At 26.5% G+C, this 21127-nt stretch overlaps 5 protein-coding genes across 9 annotated transcripts in view; 2 read left to right on the plus strand and 3 right to left on the minus strand.

Moving 5' to 3' along the window:
* LOC149058366 (uncharacterized) overlaps positions 1–21127 on the minus strand; it is a 476835-nt gene that overhangs the window by 333224 nt on the left and 122484 nt on the right. The window lies entirely within an intron of this gene.
* On the plus strand, positions 199–4902 carry Cnx99A (Calnexin 99A). Of its 2 annotated transcripts, none has more exons than XM_015513747.2 (10): positions 199–378; positions 472–552; positions 618–780; positions 1149–1612; positions 1665–1930; positions 2115–2346; positions 2842–2982; positions 3382–3501; positions 3580–3726; positions 4437–4902. In XM_015513747.2, the coding sequence occupies exons 2-10, from the start codon at positions 478–480 to the stop codon at positions 4512–4514; spliced, it is 1686 nt and encodes a 561-aa protein (XP_015369233.1). In that variant the 5' UTR covers positions 199–378; positions 472–477; the 3' UTR covers positions 4515–4902. The 2 variants fall into 2 exon arrangements, with proteins under 2 accessions (XP_015369233.1, XP_015369241.1); XM_015513755.2 differs by having other exon boundaries at positions 209–374.
* LOC107165403 (macrophage migration inhibitory factor homolog) lies at positions 5874–6700 on the minus strand. Its single transcript, XM_015513620.2, has 3 exons — positions 6370–6700; positions 6130–6302; positions 5874–6063 (listed from the first exon to the last, which is right to left on the minus strand). The coding sequence occupies exons 1-3, from the start codon at positions 6475–6477 to the stop codon at positions 5985–5987; spliced, it is 360 nt and encodes a 119-aa protein (XP_015369106.1). The 5' UTR covers positions 6478–6700; the 3' UTR covers positions 5874–5984.
* On the plus strand, positions 9241–15732 carry LOC107165222 (uncharacterized). 2 transcript variants are annotated; one of them, XM_089219782.1, is made up of 17 exons: positions 9241–9949; positions 10303–10470; positions 10558–10736; positions 10803–10914; positions 11535–11650; positions 11725–11884; positions 11957–12052; positions 12117–12376; positions 12437–12595; positions 12654–12862; positions 12922–13132; positions 13375–13490; positions 13568–13693; positions 13862–14213; positions 14289–14668; positions 15352–15480; positions 15590–15732. In XM_089219782.1, exons 1-17 carry the CDS (start codon positions 9655–9657, stop codon positions 15612–15614), a joined length of 3093 nt encoding a protein of 1030 aa, XP_089075908.1. In that variant the 5' UTR covers positions 9241–9654; the 3' UTR covers positions 15615–15732. The 2 variants fall into 2 exon arrangements, with proteins under 2 accessions (XP_089075908.1, XP_015368862.2); XM_015513376.2 differs by having other exon boundaries at positions 9246–9949; positions 12111–12376.
* Positions 16554–17701, minus strand: LOC107165412 (mitochondrial import inner membrane translocase subunit Tim22). The gene is made up of 4 exons (XM_015513627.2): positions 17275–17701; positions 16952–17136; positions 16805–16877; positions 16554–16734 (listed from the first exon to the last, which is right to left on the minus strand). The coding sequence occupies exons 1-4, from the start codon at positions 17480–17482 to the stop codon at positions 16649–16651; spliced, it is 552 nt and encodes a 183-aa protein (XP_015369113.1). The 5' UTR covers positions 17483–17701; the 3' UTR covers positions 16554–16648.

The raw sequence follows: 21127 nt of genomic DNA on the forward strand, positions 1-21127 counted from the left end.
AAACGCACGAGCTCCGGGCTAGAGTTGGAAATTTTAAAATAAATTTCGTTATGTTTCAGAATAATTAAGTAAAAACTAAAAACAGCGGTATGGTAGGGGGAAATATCAATAACATCATCATCGTCGCCATAGTCATTCTATGCTGAACACGGTTGCAGTTGCACACACTGCGATAATACGCCGGTTCAGTAATATTATTTCTGTCTTGTCATTTTCTGCTGCCGAAAGCCGAAACCCTGCCGCAGATTACTGGATTCGTGGTGTTACGTAGGTTTCTTCATTATCATTGTACGAAAATACGATTCAAGTATTTGACATTTTGTCAATTTGGGTATTTGGGTGGAAAATCGTCTTGGCCCTACGAGTGTAACCGTGTGAGTACGTTTTATTCATTGGTGGTTGTGCTTTTTACTGCACGTTTTTTGACATATTATTGTTTTTCACACTTATTATATTGTCCGTGTCGAACAGATATCAATGGCCAAAATTAAACTACTGGCATGCATAGCAGTGCTGGTCGTGCATTTGGTATTTGGCGAAGAACAAGCACCGGTAAACAACGAGTCTCATCTACAATTAATTTAAAATTTTTAACTAATTCGTGTATCCTTCACCAGAGTGACGTGACGGTAGAATCAGTACCTTACACCAGCCCAACTCCAAGTAAAGTAGGCGTGTACCTGGCTGAAAATTTCGATAATCCATCAATATTGGACAAAAAATGGATTAAGTCTAATTCCAAGAAGCCAGACGTTGATGAGGAATTAGCTCAATATGATGGTAAACTACTTATTTTAATATGATATAACAATAAATGTTTTTTTATGCACACTTACAATTTTGTAGATATAAATAATGAATATTATATTTATATACTTGTTTACATAATTGAAACAAAATAACATCTCACAGCAGAAAGCTTCCTCTAGTGGGTAGTGGGATAGAAGATAGGTAGTCTTTAATACTATAAAAGTTAATAATTTATGTCTTATTGATTCTACCTATGAAACTATAGATATAATAAAAATTTTCATAATACAACCCATAAAAATCAATGCCTAATTATTTTTATAGCTTAAGTTACCTTGATAGATAATTGTTTAATATTTATTGTACTTTTTAATCATTGTAACTATTTATATTATTAGGTAAATGGAGTATTGAGGAATTGGAAAGATTCCCACTGAAAGGTGACAGAGGTCTAGTTTTAACATCAGAGAGTCGTCATGCTGCTATTTCATCAAAACTTGACAAACCATTCAAATTTGATGGTGGAAAAACTCTAGTTATTCAATATGAAGTAGCATTTCAAAAGCCACATACTTGTGGCGGAGCATATTTAAAGTTACTTACAGATGGTCCTCATATTAAAGATTTAACTCAGTTCAATGATAAAACTCCTTATTCAATTATGTTTGGTCCAGATAAATGTGGACCAACTTCTAAAGTGCATTTTATAATTAGACATAAAAATCCTAGAAACAATACAATTACTGAAAAACACTGTTTAAAATTAAAAACTGAAGAATCCGTATTTACTGACCATCAACCTCATTTGTATACCTTAGTTGTTAAACCAGACAACTCATATTCATTCTTTTTAGACCAAGAAGTAAGTTATTCTAAAAATTTTATTATTAAGTTAAATATATTATTGTTTGTAGTTGCAATATGAAGGAGATTTACTATCAGAAGATGATTTTAATCCACCAATTAACCCGCCAAAAGAAATAGTTGATAAGAATGATGTAAAACCTGAGGATTGGGATGAAAGAAGTAAAATTCCTGATGAAAGTGCTGTTAAACCAGATGATTGGGATGAAAGTGAACCTGAAAGTATTCCTGATGAATCCTCTTCTATGCCAGACGATTGGTTGGAAGAAGAACCCACTCACATTCCTGATACAGCAGCAGTTAAACCCACTGATTGGTAAGTATCAGACATATGATAATATTTTAACTAGGTAATGGGTTTGGTAATTAATTTATAATAAAATGTAGACAAACCCATAAAATATAATAACACATGATAGTACCAAATCAATTATAGTGAATTCTAATTATTATAATCTGTATGCATTATTGACTTATTATTAAATTAAATTAACTTAAAGGGATAATGAAATGGATGGAGAATGGGAACCGCCCTTAATTAATAATCCAAAATGTGAAGATCGTTCAGGCTGTGGGCCTTGGTCAAGACCATTAATGAAAAATCCAAAGTACAAAGGCAAATGGAAGCAGCCATTAATAGACAATCCAAACTATCGTGGAAAGTGGACTCCTCGACTTATACATAATCCCGATTATTTTTATGATAAAAATCCACTTAAATCTTCACCTATTGTAAGTATTTTTAATTTGTTATGATATATTTCACAGACAAATAGTTTGTTTAATTAACTCTTAGTACAAAACAATCCATTTTACTGATAATTTATTAACTTTCCATCTCTACTGTCAGAGTCAATTTTTGTGATGTCCTATTACTTAAACTTTAAAGTTTTTAATTGTATTGGCAACTTAATTGTTCATTCTAAACATGTGTTAAAATTAATAGTTTTTAAAAATAAGACCACTGGTACAGAATATATAGAAAGATTCCTTTTACTATATATTGTGGACATTGTATAATTAAAAATATACACACACGTATATATATATATACACTTTTTGAATTAATTTATGTTCTCTGAAAATAAGAACATTTTATATTTTAACAAATTTGATGAAAATCTTTAAATTTTCTCATATCTTTACCCTATATAATTAATGAATAATTAATTTTTGTGTGTATTATGCATAAATAAATTAACATTATATTTCTGTTTATTATTATAGGGTGCTGTTGGTTTTGAATTATGGTCTATTTCAGACAAAATTTATTTTGATAATGTTGTAATAGTAGATGATGAGGTACATGCTGAAAAATGGTCAGAATTAACTTGGTTACTAAAAAAGAAGAATGTATCTCACGAATCGGTAATGTTTAATATAAATTTTAAACTTAAAGCTTTTTTTTATTTTTATATCTCCAATATTATATTAGCAATGGTTTAAAAACAAACAAAAATATCTATATATATATATTATAGGGCACTTTTTGGGGCAGAGTTCTCAAGAATATGAATTTTAAGCCAAGATTATGGTTATGTTATATAATTTATTGTTCTATACCTGTGATTATTTATTTATCATATTTGACACAAAGATATTTAAAGGTAGTTAGTTACTAATTAAGTAACTAATTAATAGTTTGTTTGTTACACCTTGTTATGTTTGTACTTTCCCATTATATTTGTACATACTATAATATTATTAATTAATACCCATATCCTATTACTGTATTGTATTGTAACAAATTTGTATTTTCTTGCTTAGGAAAGTGTGTTTGGAGCTGTAATTAGATATACCAATGAGAACCCTTGGTTGTGGGCTGTGTATGTAGTTGTTATTGCAGTAACTGTTGTATTAATAGTTATAACATGCTGCACATCAAAAGTAATTTTTCTTCCACCGTTAACTTACGTTATTTCAATCTCCTTAAGCTCATATTATTTATTGTTCTTATTAACATAGGAAAAGTCTTCTTTAAAAGAGTCAAATAAGAAAACTGACGAGCCAGTACCTGACGTAGACGCAGAAGTATCTGATGAAGAACAGGAAGCAGATATAAAAGAAGATGAAGATGTTGATAGTAAAAGTGCTGATGATGATGAAGAAAATGTATGTGATACTAACAATTAAATATTATGTTAAAATATTTTTAAGTTAATATCAGTAGTTAACTTGTTGGTGGAAAAACAGATTGCTTTACCTAATTGTTGATACATCCTATTAACTATTATTCCCTTACTTTTTTCAAATTGTTGGTACACATGAGATGATATTTTATTTTTCTACTACTTTTTATTAAATGTGTTTGTTATAGAAAAATAAATAACCTCTGTGTAATTGAGGATTCTTAAGGTAAGGACTACAGATAAAATTTAAAGACAATAAAACTTTAATTTAGATGAAAAATATACTTGTTTATGGAATTTATTAAATCAAGTCTCTTGTGGTGTAAGCTTTTCATATTTTTTGTTATAATTAATACTTGCAAATGATTTTAAACACACTTTGAGCAATCATTTTTATTATTTAAATACTGTATATTAATATTATAATAAAATATAAATATATTTTGAAGTTATGGTTGACCCATTAAATATACTTAAATGTAATAAATTATGAAATGTTTATTGGTCTGCGATAAAAAATTTTCAATTGTGTAAAAGGTATGTCTGGGGTCCAAAACACCCAAGATTATATTTAATATTTTAATATTACAAATTGTATGTGTGTCATCTGAGTAACATTACTATTTCTTTTTCAAGTTATGCACTAGTTAATTATTCATATATTAATTTTATATATTTTATATATTTATAAAGGTTGATGTGGAAGCTGATCAAACTAATGAAGATCAAGTACCATCCTCTCCAAGAAAGCGCAGAACAAGAAAAGACTGAATCTGCTTATCACCTATCTTCTTTCCCTGGTAGCGTCATTTTGTTTGTATTCCTACAATTTGTGTGTTTTGTTTTATTTATTTATTTATTTTTTTTTTAAACATTTTAGTCATGATAATGTTAAAACCCAAAAAAAAGTTATTCTCAAATATTTATTATACAGGTCTCTGTAATAATTTTATACTTGTGTTGTTAATAATACAACAAACACTTATTGAATTATTATATTTTAAAACACTTTTGATAGACTTTTGCATTAATTAAATGTATTGCTTTCAAGTTCAATTATAATATGTTTTATACTATATATATTATAAAAAGAAAATTAATGTGTCTGAAATTAAAATATAATCTCAAATGTGGTAAATAAATTGGTTTGATTGAATAATTGTTATTATTGAAAAAACTAATTTGATTGTTATTTAATTATAGCAAATTGACCAACTTCTTATCACATCTTATGCATTTTAATATTTGATATGATAATCATTTATTACTTAAAAACAAGTCAAATCTTAAAATGTGACAAACCCTATAAATACTAATTTAATATTACAATAAAACAATTGTATGGTATTTATGATATTTTTATTGATGATTGACTTTCAATTTTATGATCTGTTTACTAGATAAGTGACGGTTTTTAATTTTAGTAGAACTTCATGCTCTGGTACACATTTCTAACATATTTTATTTAAATAAGTTCTTACAAATGGATACTCAATATATTTTTTTTAATTTATATTTGATTGTATTAAGACATATTTGGTGAAAATTAAATGAATATTTTTGGGCCAGAAGTCCTTATTTTATGTGTTTTAATGTGTATACATTTTGAACTCTAGTAATAGCAGTAATAGTCAACAAAAGAACAGTAAAATAAATCTGTGATTCAAGTAGATGCAACTACTCCACCATGGGATATCAACTTCTAGTAAAATTATTATACAAAAGTAGTATTATATTTTAAAAATATTAATTAATATTGATATTAGTTTTGATTAACATATTCACCAAGGGTGATGCCTCTAAAATTGGTGTCATGTTCTTTGTTATTAATGCACTACAATTTTGGCAGTGATACGATTAAACTATTTGTTTTTTTGTTAATGTCTACTATAAAAGTATTATTGCATAACATATTATTGTATACTTATGTCATACATCAATATTTTAAAAAGATTTTTTTTAAAGTTCATTTTTTAGCGCCATAGTAAACAATATGTTCTTCAGCTTATGAATTAAGTATAAGAATAAATAGTTTTGGGAAGAAAATATAATAATTTTAGATAAAGCTACTAACCATCAAGGATATTATTAGGAATAAATAGAATTTTAAAAAATAGTCATAAACCAATATATTATACGTAAATTACTGTTTATTAATTTAAAGTTATATTTTTTAGATTTGGTTATAAAATGTAGTTGATCATAAAATGTGAGATTTAAAAAAATGTCCTCTTATATTAATCATCCTAAAATTGTTTGAAAGGTTGTTCCAGTATAACCAACATTGGATGAACTTTGGTCCGAAAATGTTATGTATAATCTAGAAAAAATAGTTATTAATTTCATTCATCAGTTCATCACCGACTGATAAATCAAGTGAACAAACCTGTCATCTGGTATGCCTAGTTCCTTTTTTAAAAGAGGATACAAGACGGCAGCATGTTTCTTGTTCTGTTCAACGCCTAGGCAACCAATGCTCATTAACGTAGCTGTACCACAGGGCTTATCATCTCCACCCCATGTCATAAGTTGATCAGGCACAATAGTCACAACTACATACTGTAACACAAATAATATAACAATCATGAGTAAAACCAATTACAATGAAAAAAAATTAGGTATTTACCGATTCCGGTTTTCCAAGAGTTTTGGCAACAGCTGCAGAAATCTTTTTTAATAATTCTGGTGTTACTTTAGACTTGGATACATTTGTTTCCAAACGAAAATGAGGCATATTGAAAAATTAAGAATAAAATTCTTTAAAAAAATATTTAAAAGCCAAGTGGATTTAAGTCACGATTTCAACTGGTATTTACTAATCCTTAATGGCGTTAGTTGATTTAAGACAGAGACGAAACGTAACTACGAAACCACGATTTATCTATAATTAATAATTAGTAATTGCCGGACGAGGCGACGACCTATGAATTATGATAACTGATAACTGATAAGATCATTTTTAACTCACAAGCAAATTAAAAAACTATACAGAACAACTAACTGGTATAGTGACACTAGCGCTTACATGCAGGGATGTAGTGGAGGGTATGCGTGAGAATGCGGCGCATACCCACTTTTCAAATTTTTAAAAGAGAGCATACTAAAGAAAAAAACTTGAGACCGGAAGTATGCGCTGAAAAACATGCGTATACCCACTACATAAAAATTGTTTTAAACTAGCTGACAGAAGTATTATTATATTATGTATTAGATAAATAAATATACTTTATAATAATATTAGGTAATTACATTGTTAAAGTTATTATAATTTAAAATCAACTTAATAAAATAATAACTAATTATATGTTATTAATTTAATAATTTATATAATTGAAAGGAGGTGGTGGTGGAGGGGTTGATGCTGGCCGTAGCCAGACCAAATTTTCTGTTGGGGCAAAGCATCTTTAGGGGGGGGGGGCGTTATGTATAAAACAATGTCCGTCTAATATTTTTAAGGTGGCAACGCCATTTCCCACCGTGGCTACGGGCCTGGTTGATGACAAAAGCTGCCATATATGTAGCATACTCGCAAATAACTTTAGGACTACATGCCTGCTTACAATGAACTGAATGAACTATATAATACACGAATACGTTATAAAACATCGTATTCATAATATTATATTATCGAGAAGACGAAAACTTCATAAAAATAATTCAAATAAAGTATTTTAAACACCTACTTTTAATGATATTGAACATTATTATACATTTTAATGTATATAATGCATAAAAACCTACATTTTTAATTTCTACCAGTCCTTTAATACTTTTATTTTATATTCTGAACGAAGTGATGAATGTATTGATTTTACAATGATGTGTGTGTTTTTTTTTTTTTTTTTGTGTCTGTGTACAGCATATAACTAGTCGAGATAATACTTCAATTTCAAACTTTGGGGGTGGTTTCCGATGTAAAAGTGAATATCCTTGGTGCAATATAGAGGTAAAAGATAAACATTTTCCAATAGTTTTCAAAAAAATCGAGAAAAACAAAAAAAAAAATGACAGAAAAACGGGAATTTTTACGCAAAACCAGTTTTCGAACAAATCGATTTTTTTATATGGTTGTAATTCAAAAACTAATCACTGTAAATACTTGACATTTTCACCAAATGTTTATGTTAGTGTTATCTATATACAGTTTAATTTTCAAAAATTTTTGACTTTTTTTGAGTTATAACTCTATAAATATATTTATAGATCACTGAAATTTTCAATTTTTTTGAGAATTTTTTTTTGAAGTTCCTCATAAGTTATTCTTATAGTGATTAAAAAATTATAAAAATACATAGGCACAATTTTTTTAAAAAAAGCATTCAAAGTTTGAATTTTGACAAAATACGTAAAAATCACGAAAATTCACAAATTATTTTAAACTAAAAATTCATAAAGTATTTTTCTTTTATATATCTAAGATTTGAAAATTTAATACAAGGCTCCTAAAATATTTTTACAATAGCAGTTGAAAAATAAAAGAGATGCATAGTCACGTTTTTTTTTACAAGGATTCAAAGTTTGAATTTTGACAACATACGTAAAAATCACGAAAATTCATAAATTATTTTATGCTAGAAATTCATAAAAAATGTTCCTTTTATATCTAAGATTTGAAAATTTAATACATAGCTTCTATCATATTTTTACAATAGCAATTGAAAAATAAAATAAATGCGTAGTCACAATTTTTTTTACAAGCATTCAAAGTTTGAATTTTGACAACATATGTAAAAATCACGAAAATTCGCAAATTATTTCAAACTAGAAATTCATAAAAAATGTTCTTTTTAAATCTAAGGTTTGAAAATTTTAATAATCTATAATATATCCTAGACAGATATAAACCGTCTTCGCTCAGAATCGTTTTTTGAATACAATGATATAATATCGTTGGATTCAAATTTAATTCCATCCATTACAGTAACCCACTTGTAACCTACTGTACAGCAGAGCGACATCCACGACTTACCCGCCTTTTTACTACTTAAGTACCTAGCGGCTAGCACACTTTAATTTATTAAGCAAATAGCAAATCTTTCTTTTGACATAGCTACCTAATACTAGTAATACTTAATACATGTGGTTAAAAAGGTGATTTAGCCGGTCTATATAAGTAAATTTAGCGTAGGTCGAACGTGTAGAAATAATTTTCAGGGTGGGCTATAGCAACCATATTGTCTATGATGGCAACTATTTTTTTTTATAATAATAAATGTGCTAGCACCCTACAGAAGCTATTATATGTATTTAACAGTTACGATTGACATTTCAGGGGGGGAGAACTAAAGCCCACTAGCCCCTCCTCCTTATATACGCCACTGGCCGAACCCAACCGTCCCAAGTTGGGACTCCCAACCAGGATCACCTTTATAGCACAGATGTCAAGTAACAGATCATAGACATATTAATTATTATTATTTATTAATATTTAATATGTCTATGTAACAGACACAGAACATGCCTGGACTCTTGGATTTATAATGTTATCTCAATGTTTTATCAATATTAAAATAGTCGTTATTTTTAAATTTCGTTATCAACAAATTTTAAACTTATCTTATCTCTTAAAATGTATTAAATCGTGATCACAAAATAATTCAATAATGTTAACAGTTTACCTTTACACTCATGCAGAACAGCATCACAAAATCACATCAATTATCAGGATGGAAGTAAAAATCGGTTAAATTTAATCTTCTAAAGATCTACATTTTATAATTTAAAAATACATTTTAATTTTTTCAAGTCGTATTTGGAATAAAAATTTTTCAATATTATTGTTTTGAACATACTAAAAACATTTACTTGAGTATAATGTTTTATAATAATTTATAAGTTATATATGAATAGAAAATATCTAGATTAACTAATTGTGTTTGTGGATTAATTCTATATAAAAGTTGATTTTAAAATGAACGAAACTGAACAAAATCAGCGTTTTGAATCAATAAGATATCAATTGGATGCTCTTGGTTATCGACAATACATGTCATTTGATTCTATTGGTCTTGTTAGCCAGCTAATAGGAGACTTACTTCATACTACCAACAGTTTAAAACAGTATAAAAATTTAGCTCAAAACACAATTGAAGTGGCTCGAAATTTAGAAGCAAAATCTGCACCTTATTTACGAGATAATTGTTCACTCATTCAAGAGCACAACGAATTACAATCAAAATTAAAGAAAGAACTTGAATATGTTAAGAGTAAGCACTATTCTGTTTTTAATTTAATTTGAATACTTCTTGAGCGTAACATCTATGTAACTTATGTTGTCTTGTTAATTCACTCATAATATTAATATAGGCAATAGTTATTTTAAATACCTATTGGCACTTCAATTAAGTATAGTTTTTAATTTTAAAATTGAATGGAGGATTTTATAATTAGTAAGTACTGGAATGAATAATGTTAACTTGGTTTTAACAGTTTTACTATAGTGTATATGAAATGACATAGATGATAATAAATTATGTCAAATTGACATTCTCTGGTCTTCAAAAAACCTAGAGTTATTTATCATAGTGTAATAATTAAAACTATTTACTTTAATTTTAAGTACTTGAAAATAAAATTGGTATCTTGGAAAGTGAAAAAAAAGAATGGAAACAAGAAAATGAAGAACTTATTAAAAAAGTTGAACAATTGGAAGACGAAGCAATTATAAAAAATGCAAAACTTTTAGAATTAGGAAATCTTTTTCTGATACCCCAACTTGAAACTAAAAGTATTTATTCTATTTTAATTTATAGCTATACAATATTATATATTTTATTGCATTATATTTATCTAACAATATTTATTATTATTTCAGGTAAAGAATTTAAGTCTCTTAGGCCATTAATACAAATTGATAATTTAGATAATTATAAAAATGGAGAAGAAAATAAAGAAACCAAGCATAAAGAAAATGATATTTTAAAGAAAAAAGTCAAAGAATTATATAAAGAAACTGCACACTTAAAAAAAAATATCAAGCATACAAAATGTCAGGTAAAACAATTGGTGTCAATAACATAATCAAAAACAATTATATAACTAATTTATGTCATACATTAGTCCAGTAAATTTTCACCTAAACAACAAAGTCAAATGGTGAAAAATGAAGCAGAATCTGATACTTTTATTGATATGAGGGCGGATAATGAAGTACTTCGAAGACAATTAGATGGTAATAAATGAAAAATTAAGTTAATTTGAGATAAAATTACTATGCACTAAGAAATTTCTGTTAGCACCTATGTGAATTGCTTTCCGTTCTTTAAAATAATATTTCCAATTGCTGAATCTTATTTTCCTTAAATAGCCAATTTTCTAGACACAACATTAAATATTTAATAGTTTAGTAGGTATACTAATTCTGAATAGAATTTAAAAAACATTTTTATTTAAAATCAAACAAATATAAAATCATTTTCTACTCTTTAGTCAGTCTCACTGTTCAAGTTAAACCAATGGTCAATGAGATCTGACTACATTTAAAATAAATTATTGAGGTTCAGAAAGAAAATTTGTCATCAATAGCTGGTTTTAGAAATTAAGCTTTTTTTAAACATGTAGAAATAATAATTTATTACTTATAATTCAAATATTATATAAACAGCAAATTCAAATTTTTAATATTTTAGTATGGTATTTTGTCAGTCCAGTTCAGCCCTCTATAATCCTGGAGATGCCATGCCATACCTAATAATTAATTTTATAATGTACATAGTGAAAGTAATTAAATTAGAGATATTGGTGGATAATATTATAATTCTTATTTTGGTTTATTTTTTTCTATTTGTATAGAGGCATTGGCAAATCATAGTGAAGCAATGTTTCATTTAACCAGAGTAACCGAAGAAAAAAAGTCTCTTCAACGTTCTCTTAATGAGTATATTAAAAATCATTGTAATTGTGATAAGGTAATTAATTTTATTTTGTTGAGTAGGTATAGTTTTTAAGTACTATTTAAGGCTAATTATTATTTTATTTTAAGGACATGAGTATTATATTGGAAAACAATACACATTTGTTAGAACTAAAAACAAAAAATCAGTCTCTGGAGTCTGAAATATGTGAATATGAAACTAAACTTAAAAAGGCATTGAATGATCAAAAACAGCTTTTAGAAAAAATAAACTTCTCCAAAAATATAGGTTAGCTTTAAATTAAATTATATTGTTCTAGTGAAATTCAATTTATCGATTATCTTTTTTTTTTAAATACAGAAACTGATTTAATGTCAGAAATAGAAAAAATATCTGAAGAAAAACATTTACTATCACAAAAAATATCACAGCTTGAACATAATATACAAAAATCAAGTACATCACTTATTAAAAATTAGTTGTATAATAAATATATATATTTTATTTACCTTAGAATCAGAAAAAGATGTGAAAACTAAGTCATGGCAGGAAAATAAATCTTGTACATGTTTCAATATGTCTAAAGATGAACTTAAAGCCTTTGATGCAGAACAAAAAGATTATGAGAGAAAAATAGAGAAAACAATGAAATCTCAACATAATCCATTAAGACATGAGAAAAGATCAAATGATTTAGAAATAGCAGTGAGTAAACTACGAGCAGAACGAGATGAATACTTATATGAAATCAACTGTTTAAAAAAACAACATAATGTAGAAGTAATTTAAAAAAATATTTATCACATATTTTATACATTTATTTGATATTTAATTTTCTAGATTTCAGGTTTAAAAAGGAAAATAGAAGAAATGAGAAAAGAAGAATATGAAAGATTAGACAGACAAAACATTTTAAAGCTCAGAAGAGAAAAAGACGAATTTGCTGAAGAAATAATTGGTTTGAAAAAAGAAATTGAATTCTTAAATTCTCAATTAAGGGTAAGTAACACAAACCATTAAAGATATAGATATTAGGTAATTAAATTTTTTTTCACAGAAAACTAGAGAAGCTGTAAAGAATAATGAATACAATGAACTGGAATATATTAAACAATTGGAAGATGAAAAACACCAGTTAATTGAAAAACAACGTTCACTTACTTGGGAAAGTGGCAATAAACAACGAGAATCAGAGAAATGTCACAGAGAAATAACTTATTTAAAAACAGAGTTAAAAAGACTTACCGCCATGATAGATGATCAAAAGTAAAGATTTTAATACATTTATGTATATTTAAATATACTAATATCTAACTGTTAACTAGATGTTGTCAAGAACGACTTGAACGGACTCTGCAATCTACACAGTTTGCTCAGAATGCTTCTGAAGAACAATTGGAACGGGCACATGTTCGAATTGAAGAATTAAAACTCATTAATAATAAACTTAATGATCAATTAATTGATGAACAACAAAAACGACATAAATCTCACAATAACACAATGGCTATTGATCATCAATGTGATACTTTAACGGTTAGTATATTAATACTTAAGTTGATCAAAAACAAAATTTAAAAAATCTAAAAATATTTTATTTAGGCCAACCGTTATACTGTAATGGATCCTCTATTATCAAATAAAGTATCACTCATAATCACACTATTAAAAAGTTTATTTATTAGTTATTTATTTTTAACTATTTCATAGGACTTTAAATATTACATGACACATTTTATAAGGTTAAATGTTTTACTATATGAAATTTTTAATTTAAGAATGAATTGGAAAAAAAAACCAAGCGTATTATCCATCTAGAGTCATTAGTCACAGATAAAGAAAATCAAATTCAATCATTACATACAAAACTAACAGATGCTGCTAAAAAAATTGCGTAAAAATAATTTATATTTTTACTAATATATTATATTATTGCATAACACTAAGTAACTGTTAATTTGTATTCAACAGTAATGCTTTAAGTTCGCAATCAGAAACTGAAAAGATGTGCGATAATTTAAAACTTGAACTTTCTAATATTCAAACAGAGTATAAATTAATAGAAAGTAACTCTGGTAGCCAGCAAAAAGAAAAGAAGTACGTAAACAAAACAATAGAATATTTTATACCAATATTTACTATATTTGTATATCATAACTTCATAACACAAAATAAATTTATCTATAATATATGAATAAAAATATAAAATAGTGTTCTTGCTTTTGTGTTATTTTATTACTTTCAATTAATATATTTTGTTTTAAGGAGACTTCAAAATGATTTAGATATGGTAGTTCAAGATAATAAAGTCTTGCGTTCTGAATTAGAAGCATCTCGAAAGCAAGCTGAAGATTTAAAAATGCAATTACAAGTATATGTATTAGAAATAAGACGAGTAGAAGAGATACTTGAAGTGAAAGAATCTGAAAGGGATGAAATATTAGAACAATTTAAAACATTAAATTGTGAAGCCACTCAGTTAGAAAGTAATAACTATAGTTTAGAAAGTGAAGCCAAGTCTACTAAAACACTTCTTAGAGAAAAGGAACATATAATGTCTGATTTGGAACGTAAACTCGTTGACAAAGAAGATGTTATATCCAGTTATGAATCACAAGTATATTACTGACTTTAAAATTAAACTGCCAATAGTTGGTAATAATTTAACAAATTGTTTTTTTTTTATCTTTAGATATCTAACCTGACTCATCAAATAGTATCATTAGAATCCCAATTATCTTCTGGAAATGATCGAATTTCTAAATTGGAACAAGACTTACATGCTTGCAGAGAAATATGTTCAAGTGTAGATTCAGCTAAGTTTAATTTAAATGAACGTTTAAGCCATGTGGAAAATCTGCAACATAAAGCTGAGGAAAAATGTTTGAGACTATCTGATGAACTAAGTTTGGTGAATTCACAGCTAGAAAGAGAACGGTCAAAAATAACCACAATAGAAGCTGTATTGAGTGATTCTAGGCAAGAATGTATGAAACTAACCATTACCAAAAATGATTTAAAAGAAAGGATGGAAGAAAGTGAACAAAAATCAAAACATCTTGAGGAATTACTGTATGCATGAAAAAATTTATTTTAATCATGGCTTAAAATTATTGTTTTAGAAATATTGATTTATAATCACCTGATAAAACCTTAGTCTTACTTTTTTAACACCATTATAGTCTGGTTACAAACTAGTTTCTTTATCATTTGATATAATTATATTATTACTTAAATTGTAATAATATTTGCATATGTTTAACACTGGAAGAATCCTAAAAAAAAACATTCCATCATATTTAATGTATTAAGAGGACGTAACACTCAAATTTGTTTCCTTCGTCTTACAAGTGCGCAACATAGAAACTTTACACTCTACGCTTTGAAAATTTAGAAATTAATGTGAATTGATGAAACTTATGGCAAGAACATTATCTGTGTTTCTGTAGTTTTCTACAATAATTCAGTTTTGAAGTTAGTTATAAGTGTTTTTAATTTATCCAGTATCCTATATAATATATGTAACTTTCTAAAAAATTCATTGTAAAAAACCCACATAGATACAAACATAGATAATATTTTTATGATGTTTCATAATAGGTCGATTCACTCTAGTTTTTAAACTTATGAAGCTTCATATGATCTACTGAACATAAATTTGCTATATTATGGAATTGTAAGACAAATGCCAGTGTTATGTTTTCTTAACTGTTAGTTACTATTAGAAGTTTCCTACAAAATTTTAAATATTATAGGGAGAGAACAAAAAATGAACTGGTCATGTGTCGCTCTACAATAACAAGTTTTGAAAAAGAAATAAGCTCATTAAAAATACAGCTCAATGATGTAAAATTTGAAAAAGCTAAGTTAGAACAAGCTAGAAGGTAAGGATATGATTATTTATATATTTCTTCAAATAATGTTGTATTTATTATACTGCACTTTTCAAAAGTATAATAATTTATTAATCAATATGATTTATATTTTTTTTAGGGAGTATCACAGCACAACATTGTGATGATACTTATATGACAACATTAAATAATTTTACTATTTTGATATACAATTTACTTTAGCATTTTATATTTTTTTAGTTTGTAAATTTTTAATTGAAATATATATAATTGTTTATTTTTGTTCTCATTATTATTTATTATAAGGACTATAAATGCTAACAAAAAATTTTTAATTTTATTTGGAAAATATGATAGAATTATGTTTTAGCAATTTTTGATGGACCAGAGAAATAAATTAACTATAATTTGTTATAATTAGATTATATATAATCATACATGTAAATAAAAACAAGTTATGATTAATAACAACAATAATAAAAAAGCAAGCAAGTGGTAACACTCTACTGTACAGTATTTATGGTTATTTGTTTTTCAATTTCTACAAAATAAAATTATAATATAATACTTTTTTATAAAAATTCATTAATTTACTGCTGAAATTGGAAAAATCCAAAGTCAAAAAACTTCAAACGCTCATAAAAAACAATTTGACTTTCTATAATAAAAACTTATTAGGAATAATATATCCTATTTTCTAATCTTAGATATAAATAGAAATTGTTTTTAATTTCTAACTGAAAACAATTTGCCAAGTGTTTTATTAATTTGTTTTGCATAAAAACCCCATTTTTTCTAATTTTGTTTGTTTTACCTGGTTCTTTTTAATAACTACTTTGAATTTTTGAATTCACTCTCCTGTCAGAAAAAAATCTTAAGTTGAAAATCAAAGCATTATTTCTACTAGGAAAAATGTTTACAGACAGAATCTAAAATAATAATAATGTAAGCAATAAGCAGAAAATGTAATTAAGTTTTTTTTTAAAGTGTTTTTTTTTTTTGCTTTGAATATATTATATTTTGTTCATTTAAACGTGAAAGTCATAAAAAAACACCTATCTTTATAAACATAATTTTATATTAAAATAAAATAAAAATCAGTGTACAAATATAAGTCATAATGTTTTATTTTTCTACAATTAAAGAATCTAATTAACATTCTATTTACAGCAATAAAATTAATTAAAAATAAAAATATTTATGATGAATTACGCATATAATAATCAATTGCAGTGGAAAATGTAGCAAAACCTAATGCGCCGAGTAAACCTGCTTTGGCTCCAGCTAAAATAAAAATTTTTCATAAATCATATATTTATATGATTAGATATTAACTATAATTTTAAATTTTAACCTCTAAATCCTATTAATCCACCAGTTATTCCACCTGCATAAGTACCATTCTTCCAGTCGGATTGACCTCTATACTACAAAGTTAGGTAAAAAATCAATATATTGAACAATAAATATTAAGAGATGCTTCTCATTATTAAATACTAACTGTCTCTACAATGCATTCAATCCCAGAGAATACGGCTCCAAGTAAAGCAAAGTTTTTTGCATAACCAAGTGAAGAAGTTTTCATTTCACGTATAATTTCTTTGACTGTTTCTTGCTGACCCGGTGGTTTTATTTGTGGATTTACACTAGAAGTAAAAAGACCAATGGCTCCACCAAGAGCAAAACCTAGGCAATCAAATTAATTAACATCTTTGTTATTAAAATGTCATTAGAAATTAATAAAATGTAAATAAAAACAGGATACATTTTTAACACTAATACATTATACTAAAAATATGGTACACAAAAATCTATTTGTATTACCCATCACACCGCTTAGAATGCACTTAAATGCACAACTTTCAGTAATTGAGTCTAATGTTTTTTCTTCTACCGATTTTACTACTGGCCGTCCCATCACATTTGGCATCATTATTTTTTCTCGAAATTGATCATTGTTAAATATTCGATTAACGAATTTATGTAAAACTTCTTCTTGTGACATATTAGTGCTCTCCTCGTTATTAGACATCTTTCACAGTTAATAATACAGATAGAATATTTGTTTTAAGATATTTAAATACCTATTGTATAGTATTAAGTTACCATAAAAATGATTTTATTATAATAAAATAAATAATAAATAATAATAATTTATTATAATATTTGTAGATATTTAAAATTTAAATGGTTAATATTAAATACTGTTGTTCAAATATTTAAACAAAAAACATGGAAAATGAAAATATATTAATATTAAATGTTTTTTTTAAACTTTTTTAGTAGTTTGTGATAACATTTTTTGATAAAATCGCAAGTAATCACATTCACGGCCGGTCTTTTATTCTATCAACAGCACTGTAGCATTGTTGCCACTGCCTTAGATAAGATGAGTCAATAATACGATTATAATTATTAATTTTATTATATATTTTATATTGTTGACATCACAGATATATACTATTTGTATACCTATAACTGTGTTGACATAATATACTATTTATCTCGGTGCTTTTATACAATTTGTTCACAGTGGCACAGTGCACCAAATAACTTAACTGACAAAATTAAAATCTCATTTGAAAATAAGGAATACTATCCAGGATTATTTTAGACATGGCTCACTGGCACAAGAATTTGATGCTTCCCACTCGGGAAAATAGGTGGAGAATTTTTACCTAACCCTGGAAAATCTTTTCATGTACAGTTTTCATCTCGAAAAGTAACCTCGCTTCACTCCAATTTCAATGAACTGACATACCTACGTACTATAGTTTGTACTACGTCAAGGGACCACTGGTTAAACAACTGTAAATTCTACTTTTTTACTGGACAAACGACTAACTGTAAAAATGCCACGGTTCATTTTGATGAGTTTGTATATATAATATATACCTACATCATACATGTACCTAGGTTATAGGTACCAATACCAATATACCATCCAATCATTAAAAAAACAAACTGATGTGTGAAAGGTTTGGAGTTTTGAGAGCATCATCTCATCTTAAAATTGTATATAACACCAATAAAAAAATCGAGCTTTCATATTTTTGGATACATTTTTGATTTACATGAAAACGTGAAAAGTTTATATTTAAAGGAAATACACACTCACGCTAGTCACACCACCTGCTATTGAATACACCACTGTATATAATATATATTAAAATACCTATATCTCTACAGGTAGAGACGTAGAGATGAATTCTTTTAATGAACTTATTTAAATATTAGTAACAGGCAAAAGTTAAAAAAACTAACTAAAATGTAAGTTTTAGCTTTTGAGTCATAATTTATTGACTACATAGCTATCAACTACATATAATATATGGTAGGCGGAAAAAAGCCCAGAAATATAAATGTGAACACTTATATACCGTTTTACACTTTTACCATTTTATCCTTATAATTTTTTTACTTTTTTGAATGACAACATAGCTTAGAGTTTTAATTTCATTATATATTTAATATCATATTACTCTATAACTATACCCAACAAAATATTTATACTATAATATTATTGTTATATTTTTAGTCGACTGACCTGCTATGGTCATTATTATTATTATATGACTATATTAATAGTATACCTACTATTTTTGTATTTGACTATTTGAGTATCCGTAATCCGTATATAAAATTGCCTTTATTATTTATTTGTTATTCTTTTTTTCCATAGGCTTTTTTTCCGCTAAGTTTTTTTTCTGGGCTTTTTTTCCGCGATTCATAATATATAATATATATATAATATGCAATATACTAATATACATTATACATATAGGATCGTGAATTTAATATTGTAGTACTATATTATACACTATTATTGACATGCTGCGCACAAACGCGTAGGTACATCTATCTAGCAGTTTATTGATGCATTAAATACTAAACTAAGCAAGAAAAACCCGTTACGTGTTTCCAATATGTATATTGTACTGATATAGTGATATGTACACATGTATAGCTATTAAGTAGGTACCTATTGACAATCATGTCAATTGAATGGAATAATTCAGGTCATAAACTCATAAATATTGTAGGTATACAAATTATATAAATCATTTTATAGAAAACCTTCTGATTTAAACCATGTTTGATTGCTTTGTGAAGGTACTACAAGAAGAGACTATTGATGTCTAATATCCAATAAATTATTTCACTAACAATGTGTGAATTGGTCACAGATATAGGTACTCTGAAAGTGTGGCTAATATTGTCATACACAAATAAATGAACAACCAATTACCTACATAAAAGTACAAGTAATGAAAAATAACAGTACTCAAAATTTGATAACTTTTATGGTTTTAATACAGACTACGTCACTACGGTGATGCCCACAGTGGCCTAGAATCAAAATGTTGAACTCATGGAAAATAAATTGTCATTCTAGAAGATAGGTGATCTTGCGAGCCGTTTGACAAATTCAAGTACTTATATATACCCACTCTCTATAAGTAAAATAAACAAATTAATATTTAGTAATTACCAAAGTAATATGTATGTTGTATGTATAGGTACTTGTATTACAATAATAGATACAGTTATATAGGGAGATTCATCTAGCATGTTTATTCCTCTACTACCTATACCTTATAAATAATAATACATTTATTCAAATTCTGGTTTTGTACATTTTATTAAACCTATATAAAAACCTACCAACAGGACCTACTTAAAAGTAAAAATTTAAATCTTAGGTAGTTAGGTATATTTTAAGATAATTATAAATATTATTTTAAACTATTTAATTTGGTTCTATGAATTTTTTTTCAAACGAGAGCCACCTTTTTTCCATATAAATTATTAATCGAAAACCTTTAAGATTCTGAGCGGAGCGATGAATGTATTGATTTTACCATGATGTGTGTTTTTTTTTTTTTTTTTTGTGTCTGTCATCACGTTTTGGGGCAGTAAAAATCCTTCGATTTTTGACTTCAGTACCTCGTTCGATCAGAAAGTGAATCTAGTTGGTACTTTGGGGAGTCAAAAGTAAAAAATTCTTAATACTTTTTTAAATAATTGAGAAAAACAAACTAAAAATTAAGGGAAAAACGGGAAATTTTACGCACACTCATTTTTCGACAAAATCGATTTTGGTTTTTGATGTAACTTTAAAACAAATGACCATAGAAACATGAAATTTTCACCTAATGTTTATATAAGTATATTCTATCCACCATGCAATTTTCAAAAAATTTCGACTTAAGTTGAACTATTCATAGGCATTTCAAATTTTCGATCATTATTAGTTTTTTTTAAATTAATATCGATAAAAATGTATTTGTTAGGCAGAAAAGCTTGAAAATTTAATACAAGGCTCTTAACATATTGTTACAATGGCAGTTGAAAAATAAAATAAATTCATGGTCACAATTTTTTTTTATAAGCATTCAAAGTTTGAATTTTGACAAAATACGTAAAAATCACGAAAATTCACAAATTATTTTAAGCTAGAAATTCATAAAAAATTTTCTTTTTAAATCTAAGATTTAAAAATTTAATACAAGATTCCTTACAAGTTTTTCAATCTTTATCACAAATAAAAATTCCACCTGAAATTCAAATTAAATTTTTATGAGCATTTGAAATTTAAATTTTTACAACATTGGATTTTCACTTTTAGCGATTTCCTTATTTTGGTGTAACTCTAAAACAAATTACCGCAGATACT

The sequence above is a fragment of the Diuraphis noxia genome, unplaced genomic scaffold (assembly GCF_037042655.1).
Source record: "Diuraphis noxia isolate RWA-SAM2 unplaced genomic scaffold, SU_Dnox_SAM2 contig0002, whole genome shotgun sequence".
NCBI lineage: Eukaryota > Metazoa > Arthropoda > Insecta > Hemiptera > Aphididae > Diuraphis > Diuraphis noxia.